The 18,767-nt window shown below is 33.4% G+C and overlaps 1 protein-coding gene across 1 annotated transcript in view; it reads right to left on the bottom strand.

Annotated features, from left to right (window-relative positions):
• LOC116277404 (uncharacterized) overlaps positions 1-18,767 on the bottom strand; it is a 338,567-nt gene that overhangs the window by 108,184 nt on the left and 211,616 nt on the right. Inside the window, exon 7 of the mRNA XM_072955917.1 lies at positions 11,899-11,940. Coding sequence (XP_072812018.1) covers positions 11,899-11,940 — 42 coding nt within the window. The remainder of the gene's footprint in view (positions 1-11,898; positions 11,941-18,767) is intronic.

Here is an 18,767-nt window from a genome sequence, read left to right as displayed (position 1 = left end):
CATAAGGCTCTCAGCTGATTTCTCTACACAAACACTACAGGCCAGAAGGGAGTGGCAAGATATATTCAAGGCCCTGAATGAAAAAAAGATGCAGCCTAGGATACTTTATCCAGCAAGGCTATCCTTTAGGATAGAAGGAGAAATAAAGAGTTTCACAGACAAAAAAAAGCTGCAGGAGTTTAGCAACACTAAACCCATGCTAAAAGAAATATTGAAAGGGCTATTCTAAATAGAAAAGCAGCAGGATGCTCCAGAAATGAGAAACATACAACTGGAAAGGTGATAACACATGAATTACAAATAAAGAAAACACGAAATTATAAAAGAAGACATACAAATCACTGAGAGTGGGAGAGGGAGGCAGGGAAATATAGAATTTTTTTCTTTCTTTTTTTAAATTTTTTTAACAGTAGGATGGGTTTGAGATCATGTTATTATCAGTTTATTAAAAACGGGTATAGGTTAATAGATTTACAAAAAAAGGGTAACCACAAGTCAAAAATTTACAAGGGAGTCACAAAAATTAAATAAAATCCATGATAATACAAAGGAAAATTACCAAACCACAAAAGGAAGAAGAAAGGAACAAAGAGGATATACCAATTCAACTGCAAAGATAAGTTCAAAATGGCAATAAACACACATCTATCATTAATTACTGTAAATGTTAATGGACTAAATGCTCCAGTCAAAAGACATAGAGTGGCAGAGTGGATAATAAAGAAGAACCTTCAATATGCTGCATACAAGAGACCCACTTTAGGGAGAAGGACACATATAGATTGAGAGTGAAAGGATGGAAAAGGATATTCCATGCAAATGGAAAAGCCAAAAAAGCAGGTGTTGCAGTACTGATTTCAGACAAAATAGACTTTAAAACAAAGGCCATAAAGAAAGATAAAGAAGGACATTTTATAATGATTAAAGGAGTGATACAAGATGAAGATATTACACTCGTTAATATATATGCACCCAATATAGGAGCACCTAAGTACATACAAGAAGTACTAACAGAGATAAAGGGGGATATTGATGGGATTACAATCATAGTTGGAGATTTTAACACTGCATTAACATCACTAGACAGATATTCCAGACAGAAAATAAACAAAGCAACAGAGAAATTAAATACTACAAAAGAAAAACTAGATTTGGTGGATATTTTGAGAGCTTTACATCCCCCAAAAATAGAATATACATTCTTTTCAAGTGCACATGGAACATTTTCCAGGATCGATCATGTACTTGGACACAAAAGAAACCTCAACAAATTTAAGAAGATAGAAATTATCTCAAGCATCTTTACTGACCACAATGCCATGAAACTGGAAATCAACAACAGAGAAACAAAGGAGAAAAAAAGGAAAGCATGGAGATTAAACAATATGTTATTGAAAAAACAATGGATCAATGAGGAAATCAAAGCTGAAATTAAAAAATACCTTGAGACAAATGATAATGAAAGCACAACCACTCAAAACCTATGGGACACAGCAAAGGCAGTGCTAAGAGGGAAGTTTATAGCAATACAGGCCTTCCTCAAAAAAGAACAATCTCAAATAAACAAGTTAACCCACCACCTGAATCAATAAGAAAAAGAAGAACAAAAAGCCCCAAAAAGCAGCAGAAGGAAGGAAATAATAAAGATCAGAGAGGAATTAAATACAATAGAGATTAACAACACCATAGAAAAAGTCAACCAAACCAAAATCTGTTTTTTTGAAAAAGTAAATAAAATCGACAAACCTCTGGCCAAACTCACAAAGAAGAAAAAAGAGAGAGCACAAATTAGCAAAATAAGAAAGGAAAATGGAGAAATTACAACAAACAAAATACAAATACAGAATATCATTCGAGAATATTATGAAAAACTATATGTAACCAAACTGGATAACCTAGAGGAGATGGACAAGTTTCTGGAAACATACTGTCCACCAAAACTGAATCAAGAAGAAACTGAACACTTGAACAATCCGATCACTAGAAAGGAAATAGAAATAGCAATTAAAAACCTCCCTACAAATAAAAGTCCAGGACCGGATGGCTTCACCGGGGAATTCTACCAAACATACAAAGAAGAACTCATACCAGTCCTTCTCAAACTCTTCCAGATGATTGAAAAGGAAGGAATACTCCCAAACTCATTCTATGAAGCCACCATCACCCTGATACCAAAACCAGGCAAAGACACTACAAAAAAAGAGAATTATAGGCCAATATCACTGACGAACATAGACGCCAAAATCCTCACCAAAATTTTAGCAAATAGAATCCAACAACACATAAAAAAGATTATACATCATGACCAAGTGGGGTTCATCCCAGGGACACAAGGCTGGTTCAACATACGCAAATCAATCAATGTAATACATCACATCAACAAGAGAAAGGACAAAAACCACATGATCATCTCAATCGATGCAGAAAACGGATTTGATAAAATTCAACACCCATTTATGATAAAAACTCTCGCCAAAGTGGGTATAGAGGGAACATATCTCAACATCATTAAAGCTATATATGACAAACCTATAGCCAGCATAGTTCTCAACGGTGACAAATTCAAAAGCTTCCCACTAAAATCTGGGACAAGACAAGGATGCCCACTGTCACCACTCCTATTCAACATAGTCCTGGAAGTCCTAGCCCCAGCAGTCAGGAAAGAGAAAGAAAGAAAAGGGATCCAAATTGGAAAAGAAGAGGTAAAAGTGTCATTATATGCTGACGACATGTTACTATATATAGAAAACCCTAAAAGGTCCACACAAAAGCTTCTAGAGCTGATCGAAGAATTCAGCAAGGTAGCAGGTTACAAAATTAATGTTCAAAAATCAGTTGCCTTTCTTTACACTAACGATAAATCAACAGAAAAAGAAAGTAAAGAAACAATCCCCTTTAAAATAGCACCCAAAGTAATAAAATATCTGGGAATAAATCTAACCAAGGAGGCAAAATAATTATACACAGAAAACTATAAACCATTGATGAAGGAAATTAAAGAAGACTTTAAAAAATGGAAAGATATTCCATGCTCTTGGACTGGAAGAATCAATATTGTTAAAATGGTCACACTGCCCAAGGCAATCGACAGATTTAATGCAATCCCTATCCAATTACCCAGGACATATTTCACAGAACTAGAACAAATCATAATACAATTTATATCGGACCATCAAAGACCTAGAATTGCTAAAGCATTACTGAAGAGAAAGAAAGAGGCTGGAGGAATAACTCCCAGACTTCAGACAATACTATAGAACTACTGTCATCAAGACAGCATGGTATTGGTACCAAAACATACATATAGACCAATGGAACAGAATAGAGAGCCCAGAAATGAACCCACAAACTTTTGGTCAACTCATCTTCGACAAAGGAGGCAAGAATATACAATGGAATAAAGACAGTCTCTTCAGCAAATGGTGTTGGGAAAACTGGACAGCAGCATGTACATCAATGAAGCTAGAACACTCCCTTACACCATACACAAAAATCAAATCAAAAATGGATCAAAGACTTAAACATAAGACAAGATACAATAATCCTCTTAGAGGAAAATAGAGGGAAAACATTATCTGACATACATTTCAAAAATTTTCTCCTAGAAGAAATAAAAGCAGGAATAAACAAATGGGACCTAATGAAACTTACAAGCTTCTGCAGAGCAAAGGAAACCAGAAATAAAACAAGAAGAAAACCTACGGAATGGGAGAAAATTTTTGCAAGTGAAACTGACAAAGGCTTGATCTCCAAAATATATAAGCAGTTCATACGACTCAATAAGAAAAATATAAACAACCCAATCCAAAAATGGGCAGAAGACCTAAACAAGCAACTCTCCAAGGAAGACATACAAATGATCAAAAAGCACATGAAAAAATGTTCAATATCACTAATTATCAGAGAAATGCAAATCAAAACTACAATGAGGTATAACCTCACACCCGTCAGAATGGCCGTCATTCAAAAATCCACAAATGACAAATGCTGGAGAGGCTGTGGAGAAAGGGGAACCCTCCTACACTGCTGGTGGGAATGCAGTTTGGTGCAGCCACTATGGAAAACAGTGTGGAGATTCCTCAAAAGACTAGAAATAGACTTACCATGTGACCCAGGAATCCCACTCTTGGGCTTGTACCCAGAAGGAAATCTACTTCAGGATGACACCTGCACCCCAATGTTCATAGCAGCACTATTTACAATAGCCAAAACATGGAAACAGCCTAAATGTCCATCAACAGGTGACTGGATAAAGAAGAGGTGGTATATTTATACAATGGAATACTACTCAGCCATAAAAACCGACAACATAATGCCATTTGCAGCAACATGGATGCTCCTACAGAATGTCATTCTAAGTGAAGTAAGCCAGAAAGAGAAAGAAAAATACCATATGAGATCGCTCATATGTCGAATCTAAAAAACAAAAACAAAGCATAAATACAGGACAGAAATAGACTCATGGACAGAGAATACAGACTTGTGGTTACCGGGGGGGTAGAGGGTGGGAAGGGATAGACTGGGATTTCATAATTGTAGAATAGATAAACAAGATTACACTGTATAGCACAGGGAAATATACACAAAATGTTATGATAAATCACAGAGAAAAAAATGTGACAATGAGTGTGTATATGTCCATGAATGACTGAAAAATTGTGCTGAACACTGGAATTTGACACAACACTGTAAAATGATTATGAATCAATAAAAAATGTAAAAAAATAAAATAAAATAAAATAATGCAAAAAAAAGGAAAAAAAAAAGAAGAATAAATTCTGGGGATCTAATGTACAACTTGGTGATTTTAACAATAATACTGTAATATATACTACAAAGTTGCTAAGAGAATAGATTTGAAATATTCTCACCACAAAAAAGAAGTTGTAATTATGTGACCTGATGGAGCTGTTAGCTAACATTGTTTTGCAGTATATAAGTTTATCAAATCAACACATACACCTTAAACTTACACAGTGTTACATGACAATTATATCTCAATAATACTAGACACAAAACAAAAGAAATCAAATGAGAACAATAGACTTTGTATGAAGGGTAAAATTTCAGAGGTAATCCCTCACAAATGGAAATAGAAGTGTGTATAACTTCCGAAGAAGTAAAATAAAAATATGGAATTAAAAAACATCTTAATCAATCAAAAAAGCTATAAAGGAGAAAAAATTTAAAAATCAGAAAAAAAAGAAACACAAAATAAAAGTACAAATAAATCCTATGCAGACAGCCTAAAAAGTCCCCACTTAAGGGAAAGAAGGTCAAATTGAATTTGAAAAAGATAGAGTTAGACTCTCTAGACTCATACTGCCACAGACTTTTGTGATCTAACTTACATAATTATCAACAGGTACACTAAAAAGTGCTAGATTGGCTATTATCAAAAAGACAATAGATAACAAAACCTGGCAAGAACGTGGAAAAAAGGGAACACTTGTGCACTGGAATGCAAATTAGCATAGCTACTATGGAAAACAGTATGGAGGTTTCTCAAAACTTAAAAATAAAACTACCATATGATCCAGCAATCCCATTTCTGGGTATGGATTTAAAGGAAATGAGATCACTATCTTGTAGAGACATCTGTACCCCATGTTCACTGTAGCATTATTCACAATAGCCAAGACGTGGAAACAATCTAAATGTGTATTAACGTATGAATGGATAAAGCAAACGTGATATATATTATCTTACACAAATGATATACACACACACAATGGAATATTATTCAGTCATAAAAAGGAGGAAATCTTGTCATTTGCAACAACATGGATGTAAGTTGAGGGCATATATTTAAGTGAAATACATGAGACAGAGAAAGACAAATATTATGACTTCACTTATATATGGAATCCAAAAAAGCTAAACTCATAGAAACAGAGTAGATTGGTGGTTGCCAGGGCTGAGGGACTAGGGGAAATGAGGAGATTTGGTCAAATGGTACTAACTTCCAGTCATAAGAGGAATAAGATGATTAAGTTCTGAAAATCAAATGTATAGCTTGTGACTCCATATTAACAATAATATATAACATACTTGAAAATTGTTAAGAGAGCAGATCTTAAAAATTCTCACCATAAGAGCAATAAAATGATAATTATATGAAGTGGAATAAATGGAAAAGTTTTCTGTTTCAAAAGACTTTTTAAGAGAATGAAAAGGCATCTCATAAAATGGAGAAAACATTTGCAAATTATATCTAAAATAAATTACTTGTATCCAAGATATGCAAAGGACTGTTACAAATCAATAAGGAAGACAAATTATCCAATTTAAAAATGGGCAAATAATTTGAATGAATGGAAAATTATTTATTTAATAAATAAACACATGAAAAGATGCTCAAAATCATTAGTCATTAAGGAAATCAAAATCAAAAACACAATGAGATATCACTTCATATTACTGATAGCTATAACAAAAGATGCACAATCACAAGTGTTGGCAAAGAAATAGAGAAACTGGAGCCCTAACACACTGTTGATGGGAAAGTAAAATAAGACAGCTACATCAGAAAACAGTTTGGTAGTTCCTCAAGATGTTAAACATACATTTTCCATATGACTCAGCTATTTTCTCCTAGGTATTACCAAAAGAAATAAAAACATATCTGCATCTGCACACGAAAATCTTGTCTATGAAAGTTCACAATAATATTTTCAGAGCATTACATCCCCAAAAAATAGGATGTACTTTCTTTTCAAGTGCACATGGAACATTTTCCAGGATCGATCATGTACTTCGGCACAAAAGAAACCTCAACAAATTTAAGAAGATAGAAATTATCTCAAGCATCTTTACTGACCACAATGCCATGAAACTGGAAATCAGCAACAGAGAAACAAAGGAGAAAAAAAGGAAAGCATGGAGATTAAACAATATGTTATTGAAAAAACAATGGGTCAATGAGGAAATCAAAGCTGAAATTAAAAAATACCTTGAGACAAATGACAACGAAAGCACAACCACTCAAAATCTATGGGACACAGCAAAGGCACTGCTAAGATGGAAGTTTATAGTGATACAGGCCTTCCTCAAAAAAGAAGAACAATCTCAAATAAACAATTTAACCCACCACCTGAATCAATTAGAAAAAGAACAAAAAGCCCCAAAAAGCAGCAGAAGGTAGGAAATAATAAAGATCAGAGAGGAATTAAATACAATAGAAATTAACAAGAACATAGAAAAAATCAACCAAACCAAAAGCTGGTTTTTTGAAAAAGTAAATAAAATTGAAAAACCTCTGGCCAGACTCACAAAGAAGAAAAAAGAGAGAGCACAAATTAGCAAAATAAGAAAGGAAAATGGAGAAATTACAACAAATAACATAGAAATACAGAATATCATACGAGATATTATGAAAAACTATATGGAATCAAACTGGACAACCTAGAGGAGATGGACAAGTTTCTGGAAACATACTGTCCACCAAGATTGAATCAAGAAGAAAGTGACCACCTGAACAATCCGATCACTAGAAAGGAAATAGAAATAGCAATAAAAAACCTCCCTACAAATAAAAGTCCAGGACCGGACGGCTTCACCTGGGAATTCTACCAAACATACAAAGAAGAACTCATACCAGTCCCTTTCAAACTCTTCCAGACGATTGAAAAGGAGGGAATACTCCCAAACTCATTCTATGAAGCCACCATCACCCTGATACCAAAACCAGGCAAAGACATTACCAAAAAAGAGAATTATAGGCCAATATCACTGATGAACATAGATGCCAAAATCCCCACCAAAATTTTAGCAAATAGAATCCAACAGCACATAAAACAGATTATACATCATGACCAAGTGGGATTCATCCCAGGGACACAAGGCTGGTTCAACATACGCAAATCAATCAATGTAATACATCACATCAACAAGAGAAAGGACAAAAACCACATGATCATCTCAATCGATGCAGAAAACGGATTTGATAAAATTCAACACCCATTTATGATAAAAACTCTCGCCAAAGTGGGTATAGAGGGAACATATCTCAACATCATTAAAGCTATATATGACAAACCTATAGCCAGCATAGTTCTCAACGGTGAAAAACTCAAAAGCTTCCCACTAAAATCTGGGACAAGACAAGGATGCCCACTATCACTACTCCTATTCAACATAGTCCTGGAAGTCCTAGCAACAGCAATCAGGCAAAAGAAAGAAAGAAAAGGATCCAAATTGGAAAAGAAGAGGTAAAAGTGTCATTATATGCTGACGACATGTTACTATATATAGAAAACCCTAAAAGGTCCACACAAAAGCTTCTAGAGCTGATTGAAGAATTCAGCAAGGTAGCAGGTTACAAAATTAACGTTCAAAAATCAGTTGCATTTCTTTACACTAACAATAAATCAACAGAAAAAGAAAGTAAAGAAACAATCCCCTTTAAAATAGCACCCAAAGTAATAAAATATCTGGGAATAAATGTACCCAAGGAGGTGAAATAATTATACACAGAACACTATAAACCATTGATGAAGGAAATTAAAGAAGACTTTAAAAAATGGAAAGATATTCCATGCTCTTGGATTGGACGAATCAATATTGTTAAAATGGTCACACTGCCCAAGGCAATCGACAGATTTAATGCAATCCCTATTCAATTGCCCAGGACATATTTCACAGAACTAGAACAATCATAATAAAATTTATATGGAACCATCAAAGACCTAGAATTGCTAAAGCATTACTGAATAGAAAGAAAGAGGCTGGAGGAATAACTCTCCCAGACTTCAGACAATACTATAGAGCTACAGTCATCAAGACAGCATGGTATTGGTACCAAAACAGACATATGGACCAATGGAACAGAATAGAGAGCCCAGAAATGAACCCACAAACCTTTGGTCAATTAATTTTCGACAAAGGAGGCAAGAATATACAATGGAATAAAGACAGTCTCTTCAGCAAATGGTGTTGGGAAAACTGGACAGCAGCATGTACATCAATGAAGCTAGAACACACCCTTACACCATACACAAAAATCAACTCAAAATGGATTACAGACTTAAACATAAGACAAGATACAATAAACCTCCTAGAGGAAAACATAGGCAAAACATTATCTGACATACATTTCAAAAATTTTCTCCTAGAAGAAATAAAAGCAAGAATAAACAAATGGGACCTAATGAAACTTACAAGCTTCTGCAGAGCAAAGGAAACCAGAAATAAAACAAGCAGAAAACCTACGGAATGGGAGAAAATTTTTGCAAGTGAAACTGACAAAGGCTTGATCTCCAAAATATATAAGCAGTTCATACGACTCAATAAGAAAAATATAAACAACCCAATCCAAAAATGGGCAGAAGACCTAAACAAGCAACTCTCCAAGGAAGACATACAAATGATCAAAAAGCACATGAAAAAATGTTCAATATCACTAATTATCAGAGAAATGCAAATCAAAACTACAATGAGGTATCACCTCACACCCGTCAGAATGGCCGTCATTCAAAAATCCACAAATGACAAATGCTGGAGAGGCTGTGGAGAAAGGGGAACCCTCCTACACTGCTGGTGGGAATGCAGTTTGGTGCAGCCACTATGGAAAACAGTGTGGAGATTCCTCAAAAGACTAGGAATAGACTTACCATATGACCCAGAAATCCCACTCCTGGGCTTGTATCCAGAAGGAAATCTACTTCAGGATGACACCTGCACCCCAATGTTCATAGCAGCACTATTTACAATAGCCAAAACATGGAAACAGCCTAAATGTCCATCAACAGGTGACTGGATAAAGAAGAGGTGGTATATTTATACAATGGAATACTACTCAGCCATAAAAACCGACAACATAATGCCATTTGCAGCAACATGGATGCTCCTAGAGAATGTCATTCTAAGTGAAGTAAGCCAGAAAGAGAAAGAAAAATACCATATGAGATCGCTCATATGTGGACTCTAAAGACTCATGGAGGGAGAATACAGACTTGTGGTTACCAGGAGGGTAGAGGGTGGGAAGGGATAGACTGGGATTTCAAATTTGTAGAATAGATAAACAAGATTACACTGTATAGCATAGGGAAATATACACAAAATGTTATGATAAATCACAGAGAAAAAATGTGACAATGAGTGTGTATATGTCCATGAATGACTGAAAAATTGTGCTGAATACTGGAATTTGACACAACATTGTAAAATGATTATAAATCAATAAGAAATGTTAAAAAAATCTTTAGAAAGATAAAATCTGAAGGATAAAGAAAAATAAAATGGAAGGGAAGGGTAAGGTAAATGCTTACAGAAAATGGTGAAAAATAAAGAAACTATTAGGTAACATATTGCATGCTTATTAAAATATTAAGAAAAATAATTTAAAATCTATTTCTTTGTATTTAAAAAGTAATATCTATTATAAATCTCAAAATTTGTTTCATCTATGTAACATATAATCTCTACATCCTTCAAGTCTACAATAAAAACATGAAGAATGCAATGAAATAAGTCAGGTCTTTTTCATGATTTTTGTAATAGAATAATCTCAAAGACAAAATCTCCTCTGAGCTGATAATGAGAAAGATATGATGATGATTTACGGCTGATACAGAATGCAGAGCCATTTCTTTTTCAACTATAAACTTTGGTGGTTCCTAGTTTGTTACTGAAATTGAATTAAGTTTATATTTAACTAAAAAAGTTTCAAGAGCGAAGTCTTCTGTCCCTAGGAAAAACTGTCAAGTAGCCTATTTTCTGCCTTCTTCTCCAGTTTCCCCCTTTATGAACTCAATGTCCTCATGCTTTATTTCAACTTGCCCTCACCAAAAACCTCTTTTCAGAAAGGACCTCCCCCTACCCAAACTTCCTTGCACTTAAAAGGAAAACATGAACTTGCTTAACATTGTGTATACCACAAGGAAATTTTCATTCTGACAAGGAACAAGTCTTAAAGCTAAAGAAACGGCATTCAAACATCAGAATACTGTAGAAGGAGGTAGTTTCTAAGGCAAAGGACTCATCTATTTTGCTCGAGATATTACATTAAAAAATGAAATTAGCATTTGATGCTTTCTTTTGACAATGAAACAACTACTAAGCAATGAACAAAGCAAAACAAAATGCAAAAGCAAAAATAAAAAACTACTCAAATATTTATAATCTTATGAGTGTCTGAACTTCTTAAACTTCTTTCAAATGAATATTATATTGATCTAGAAAGGAAGGAATATAATTAATTAATTCTACTTGTTTCCACCACATCTGTTATACTTCAGGCATCTGTAATTCTAGACACTACTGTTATTTTTTTTTCTAAACAAAGAACAAAGGTAACCAAGGCAGTAGGTACAGGCTCAAGGTTTCTTCCACTGAGACTTATTAAAGAGAAATATTTCCCCAAGAGTGGAATTTTATGAAGATGAATTTCTCTATGCCAATATATGACATATATAATTCTGTATAACTTTGACTTATTAAGTATATTAAACCCTGCTCTCTTAAAAACACTAAAGAGTAGTTATAGTCTCTGCCAAAAGAAAACTGCACAGAAGCAAATTATTTATCAGAGGAAGAATATTTCACAACAGTAATGTGAATAAAGGAATTATTTTTGGTTTTGTTTCAGAATATGCTGAAAAGTTACTGCTTATATTTGCCAATATACCTCTTTCAATTAATTTGTAGGTTTTTTGTTTCACATTTTAGAATATTATCTTCTGTAAGAAATATTTAATTTTTCCTTGTTTCATTCAATTTCATTTGTCTGTCACAATATAAACAAAAATATGCTTTAAATATTCACTATATATATTTGTGTGTCTATACTTTTCTAAAGTGTACTAAAGGAAATATAATTATTAAGTACTTAGTATTAGAAAGAATATAGTATATATGAAATCTATATTTTATAAAACAAAATCTTGGAAGGCCACTTACCACATCTATCATATCAGATTCCATTTCATGGCTGAGATCAGACTACAAGAAAAAGGAATATAGAAATCAGTATATAATTGTTTATATAAAATCTGTTATTTCTTTTTTGAGGGCATGTAATAAATATTAAATAATAATAATAATAATGTGTTTAGCATAATCTATTCATTTCCAAGTTATAAAAAGGCATTCTCCATAATCTGAGGGAATAGGACCAATCTGAGAGTCTTTATATTGTAACAGATGGATTTTATCCACTTTTATTTACTGTGATTGTGATACATTTGGATTTAATGCACCATTTTATTTTATCTTGTATGTAATGCATTTTTTTCTTAGCTCCTTTCCTTCATCTTCCCTGAATTTTGTTAAAATACATTTTCTTTCATTTTCCTTGTTTCTTACTCTACTGGTCAAGGCATTACACATTCTATATTTACCTTTAAACTAAAAGTTTGAATATGCATGGTGGACTTAATCTGTTTAATCAATAACTATATTCTCCTTTCATCAACATAATCAACTTAAAACCCTTATACTCCAAATTTCTCTCTTCAATCTTTTGTGTTATCATTGTGCAAAATTTTAGTTTCATCTTTCCTTCAAATAACAAAATTAGTCTTGTGTAACTGACAAAGTTTTTAAAGATAAATGACATGTTTAACGATTTAACTCTCAGTGCCCATTTAACTCTCAGTGTCCGCCTCCCTGCTGATGATGAGTGACGTGAGGCGAAGGTGAAGCAGAAAGAATGTGGCTAACTTCGCCCTGGGAGCTGCTGTGAAGACGTACATTGCTATCCATTCCAGCAGGGAGACGAATCAATGGCAGCAGTCAGCCTTCAGGACACAGCTCCAGGTGTTCCACCTCACTGACCTCCTGACTCTCCCTCCACATGCCCGTCACTCTCCTCCAGGTGTGCTCAGGAGATGACTGTCCCAGGGGAGGCATTACTGGCTCGTTAGAGTCATAGACTATGGTGTCACCCTAATCTCATCTCTTCTACTGTGGTCAGTCTGTGGTTTGCTGAAGTGAACGGACATTTTAAACTTTTTTGGGTGGGAGGAATCACGTTCTCTGTGGACTCTGGGCTGAAAATAAACATTCTCATTGTGCAGCACCATGGAAAAAAAAAACCCACCACAGTTTCTTTTTAAGAAATTTATTTATTTTATAATGAATGACATACAAGTGAATGAATCATAAATATATAGCTTGATGATATTTTACATATGTATATAGCTGTATAATCACAACACAAGTAAGAATATGGAAAATTTCTTGCACTGCATAAGGTTCTCTCACATGCCTTCCAAGTCTGTACTCCAAGCATAACCAATATTCTATCTCAAAGTCAATTTTGTCTAGTTTGAACTTCAGAAAATGAAGAAATACAGAACATATTCTTTCATCTTTCATCTCTGGCTTTTTTTTTCAGTCATCATACTCTGTAAGAGTTATGCAGGTTGTTGAATACCACTTGGTTTCAGTTTTACATGATACATATTTTTCCATCCTTGCAGTTTTAACCTCTGTGAACTTATACATAAAGTGTAACTCATAAAACCTTTTAGATCTATTTTTAGTACAGTCTTAGAATCTTTATCTTTTAATTGGAGAGTTAAACTATTTACATTTAAGGTAATTGTATATATAGTTGCATTTATGTATGTAATTTTATAACATTTGTTTGCCCTTTGTTTCACTGTTCTTTGTTTCTTTATTCCAATTTCTTGGGTTTTTTGGATTAAATATTTGTATTATTCCATTTTTCCTCATCTGTTAGGTTTTGACTTATGCTATCTTTTAATATTCTTCCCATGATTACTGTAAAGCAGGTTTTTAAAATGTGGTTTGGGAAACTCTGAGTAACCCAAAGATCTTTCAGTGATTTCATGAGGTCAAAATTATTTTCATAATAATATTGAGAGTATTTGCCTTTTTATTATCATGTTTCATTAGAATACACTGGAGTGTTCCAGAAGGCCATGTCATGTGATATCACAGTGTATTAAATACAAAAGCAATATGAATATCCAGCTATCTTCTATTAAACCATAATTAAAGTGATTTGAAAAATATAAAAGATATGACTCCTTATTTTTTTGGTGTAGAAAAGTTATTTTTATAAAAATATGATATTTATTTTAATAATTAGTGGGTTTATTGTTGCAACATTTATATTAATTAATAAATATTTTACCAATTTATCAGTTTGGATTTTTTTATTGAAGTACAGTCAGTCACAATTTGTCAATTTCCAGGGTATAGCACAATGTTTCAGTCATACATATACATACATATATTCATTTTCCTACTCTTTTTCATTATAGGTTACTGTAAGATATTGAATATAGTTACCTGTGATATACAGAATTTTTTTATCTATTTTATATATAGTAGTTAATATCTGCAAATCTTTTTTTAACATTTTTTATTGATTTATAATCATTTTACAATGTTGTGTCAAATTCCAGTGTTCAGCACAATTTTTCAGTCATTCATGGACATATACACACTCATTGTCACATTTTTTTCTGTGAGATATCATAACATTTTGTGTATATTTCCCTGTGCTATACAGTGTAATCTTGTTTATCTATTCTACAATTTTGAAATCCCAGTCTATCCCTTCCCACCCTCTACCCCCCTGGTAACCACAAGTCTGTATTCCCTGTCTATGAGTCTATTTCTGTCCTGTATTTACGCTTTGTTTTTGTTTGTTTGTTTGTTTGTTTTCTAGATTCCACATATGAGCGATCTCATATGGTATTTTTCTTTCTCTTTCTTTCCAGAATATATAAGCAGCTCATACGACTCAATAAGAAAAAAATAAACAACCCAATCCAAAAATGGGCAGAAGACCTAAACAAGCAATTCTCCAAGGAAGACATACAAATGATCAATAGGCACATGAAAAAATGCTCAATATCACTAATTATCAGAGAAATGCAAATCAAAACTAAAATGAGGTACCACCTCACACCAGTCAGAATGGCCGTCATTCAAAAATCCACAAATGACAAATGCTGGAGAGGCTGTGGAGAAAGGGGAACCCTCCTACACTGCTGGTGGGAATGCAGTTTGGTGCAGCCACTATGGAAAACAGCGTGGAGATTCCTCAAAAGACTAGGAATAGACTTACCATATGACCCAGGAATCCCACTCCTGGGCTTGTATCCAGAAGGAACCCTACTTCAGGATGACACCTGCACCCCAATGTTCATAGCAGCACTATTTACAATAGCCAAAACATGGAAACAGCCTAAATGTCCATCAACAGGTGACTCGATAAAGAAGAGGTGGTATATTTATACAATGGAATACTATTCAGCCATAAAACCCGACAACATAATGCCATTTGCAGCAACATGGATGCTCCTGGAGAATATCATTCTAAGTGAAGTAATATCTGCAAATCTTGAGCTCCCAGTTTATCCCTTCCTACCCTCCTTTTCCTCTGGTAACCATGTTTGTTTAGTATGTCTGTGAGTCTGCTTCTGTTTTATAGATAAGTTCATTAGTGTCTTCTTTTATTTCTTTTTTAAGATTCCACATATGACTGATATCATATGGCATTATTCTTTGTCTTTCTGGCTTACTGCACCTAGAATGACAATCTCCAGATCCATCCATGTTGCTGCAAATTACATTATTTTATTCTTTTTTATGACTGAATAGCATTCCATTGTATAAACCACAGCTTCTTTATCCAGTCCTTTGTCAATGGACATTTAGGTTGTTTACATATATTGGCTATTATACATAGTGCTGCTATAAACACTGTTCTTTTGAATTAGAGTTCCCTCTGGATATATGCTCAGGAATGGGATTGTTGGATTATAGGGTAAGTCTATTTTTAGTTTTTTGCAGAATCTCCAAACTGTTTTCCATAATGGCTGCATCAAACTACATTCCCACAAACAGTGTAGAAGGGTTCTCTTTTCTCCACACCTTCTTTAGCATTTATTATTTGTGAACATTTTAATGATGACTATTCTGACTGCTCTGATGTGGTACCTCATTGTAGCTTTGATTTGCATTTCTCTGATAATTAGCGATATTAAGCATTTTTTCATGTGCCTATTGGCCATTTGCACGTCTTCATAGGAGAATTGCTTGTTGAGGTCTTCTGCCCATATTTGGATAGGATTGTTTTTTTCTTTTTGTTATAAATTTGTATGAGATGTATATATATTCTGGAAATTAAGCCCTTGTCAGTCTCATCACTTGCAAATGTTTTCTCCCATTCTGTAGCTTGTTTTTTTTTGTGTGTGTGGTTAATGATTTTCTTTGCTATGCAAAAGGTTACAAGTTTAATTGATTCCATTTGCTTATTTTTGCTTTTATTTCTATTGCCTGGGTAGACTGCCCTAGAACACTGTTAAGATTTCTGTCAGAGAACATTTTGATTATGTTTTCTTCTAGGAGATTTATAGCAATCACTTCATTCTTGAATCATTCCACTGAAGACCTCACCAAATATGTGATCCATTGGTAAGCAATGCCTTAAATTTCAATGCTTAATATTTTTTTTAAATTTGTGAACTGCTTGTTTGAAGGTAGGACAATAGAAATTATCTAGCTTGAGATCAGCTTGAGATGAAGAAATGTAAACTGAGCTTTAAGGGACCTGTGGGATACCAGCAAGTAGACCAATATAGGTGAGTCCAAGAAGGAGAATAAACAGAGAAAGAGAATAATAGAAAGACTATACAAGAAATAACTTCCCAAATTTGATGAAAGAGAAGAATCTATACATTCAATAAACTCAAAAATTTCCAAGTAGAATAAAATCAAAGAGATCCAGAAGAGGCATAATAAAAATGTTGAAAGCCAAGGACAGATAGAGAATTGTGAAAGCAGCAAGAAACTCATGAGTAAAATGAATTCTCAATAAGATTAATAGATTAATTCTTAACAGAACCATGGAGACCTGAAGGCAGTGGGATGATATATCTAAACTCCCAAAAGAAAAAAGTTAAATTTGTTAACCAAAGTTCTATATTTGGCAAAACGTCCTTCAAAAATGAGGTCAAAATCAATGAATTACCAGATAAATAAGATAAATAAGAGCTGAGGGATTTCATTACAAGATCTACAGTATAAAAAATCCTAAAGGAAGTCCTTCAGGTTGAAACAAAAGGATGCTATACAGAACTAGAATCTGTATTAAGAAATAGAACTCTCTGATAAAGGTAAATACATGGACAAATAGAAAATGCAATATTATTGTTTTGTTTCATAACTCTATATTTTCTACAGGATTTAATACACAAAAGCATAAAAATAATTAAAATATATTTAAAACCTATGTTACTGGGCACAAATGTGTAAAGATGAAGTTTGTGACATCAGTAACACAGAGGGGAGACTGAGCTGTGCAACAGTGGAATGTTTACATGCAAAAAATATGCCAGTATTAACTCAAATTAGATTGCTTTAACTTTATGATATTGTATACAATACACATAACCCAGAAGAAAATGTCTATAGAATATATATAAAAGGAAATAAAAATATATCACTACAAAAATGAAGTAAATACAAAAGAAGTTAGTAATGGAGGTAATGAGGGACAAAAATCCATAGGACATACAGAGAAAATAGCAAAATGGCAGAAGTATGTCCTTATTTATCATTAATAACTTTAAAATAAATAGATTAAACATTATAGTCAAGAGGCAGAGATTAGTAGAATAAAGAAAAATTCAACTATATGCTGCCTAAAAAAGACTCACGTTAGATCCAAAGACACATAGGTTTAAATTAAAGGAATGGAAAAATCCAGTCCATGTAAATAATAACCAAAAAAGAACTGGGGTTGGCTATATTGCTACCAGTGAAAATAAATTTTAAGTCAAAAGCTGTTATAAAAGACAAAGAAGGATATTATATATTGATAAAATGTTGACTTCACCAAGAAGATATAGCTATGATAAACATACATGTACTGAACAACAGACCCCCAAAATATATGAAACAAACATTGACGGAATTGAAGGGAGAGACAGTTCAACAACAATAGTTGGATACTTCAATGTTCTACTTTTAGTAACAGGTGAAACATCTAGACACAAGATCCATAAAGAAATAAGGCACTTGAAAAAAATATAAACCAGTTAGATCTAAGTATAAAGAACCAGCTACCCAACAACAGCAGAATACACATTGTTCTCAGGTGCATATGGAAGGTTCTTCAGGAAGATCATATGTTATATTATAAAACAATTCTCAATACATTTTAAAAGATTGAAATCATACAAAATATCTCACAACCACATTAGAATAAATTAGACATTCATAACAAAAAGAAAATCTGAAAAATAGCAAATGTATGGAAATTAAATGACACACTCTTAAACAACAAATAGGTCAAAGTGAGACTCATAATGGAAATTACAAAATACTTAGAGACAAACAAATAAAAACACAAGATATGACAATTTATGTGATGCAATGAAGGCAATGATCACGGTAATATTTATGTCTGTAAATACCTACATTAAAAAAGAAGACAGATCTCAAATCAATAATCTGACTTAACATCTTTAAGGACTAGAAAAAGAAGAGCAAACTGAACATTAAGCTAGTAGAAGGAAGAAAATAATTAGGATTAGAGTGGACATAAATAAAATAGAGAAGAGAAAAACAACAAAGGAAACTAATGAAACTGAAAGTTGATTCTTTGAAAGGAGCAATAAACCTGACAAACATTTATCTACGCTGATAAAGAATGAAAGGAGGAAGACGCAAATAACTAAAATCAGAAACGAAAGTTAAGGCATCACCACCAGTCTTACAGAGGAAGAAAAGGATAATAAAAAGCAATTGTATAAAACTGATCCTTGAACAATGCAGGTATTAGG

This window comes from Vicugna pacos, chromosome X (assembly GCF_048564905.1).
Source record: "Vicugna pacos chromosome X, VicPac4, whole genome shotgun sequence".
NCBI classification, from domain to species: domain Eukaryota; kingdom Metazoa; phylum Chordata; class Mammalia; order Artiodactyla; family Camelidae; genus Vicugna; species Vicugna pacos.
The sequence above is the reverse complement of the archived record's forward strand: the minus strand, read 5'-3'. Positions and strand labels throughout refer to the sequence as shown.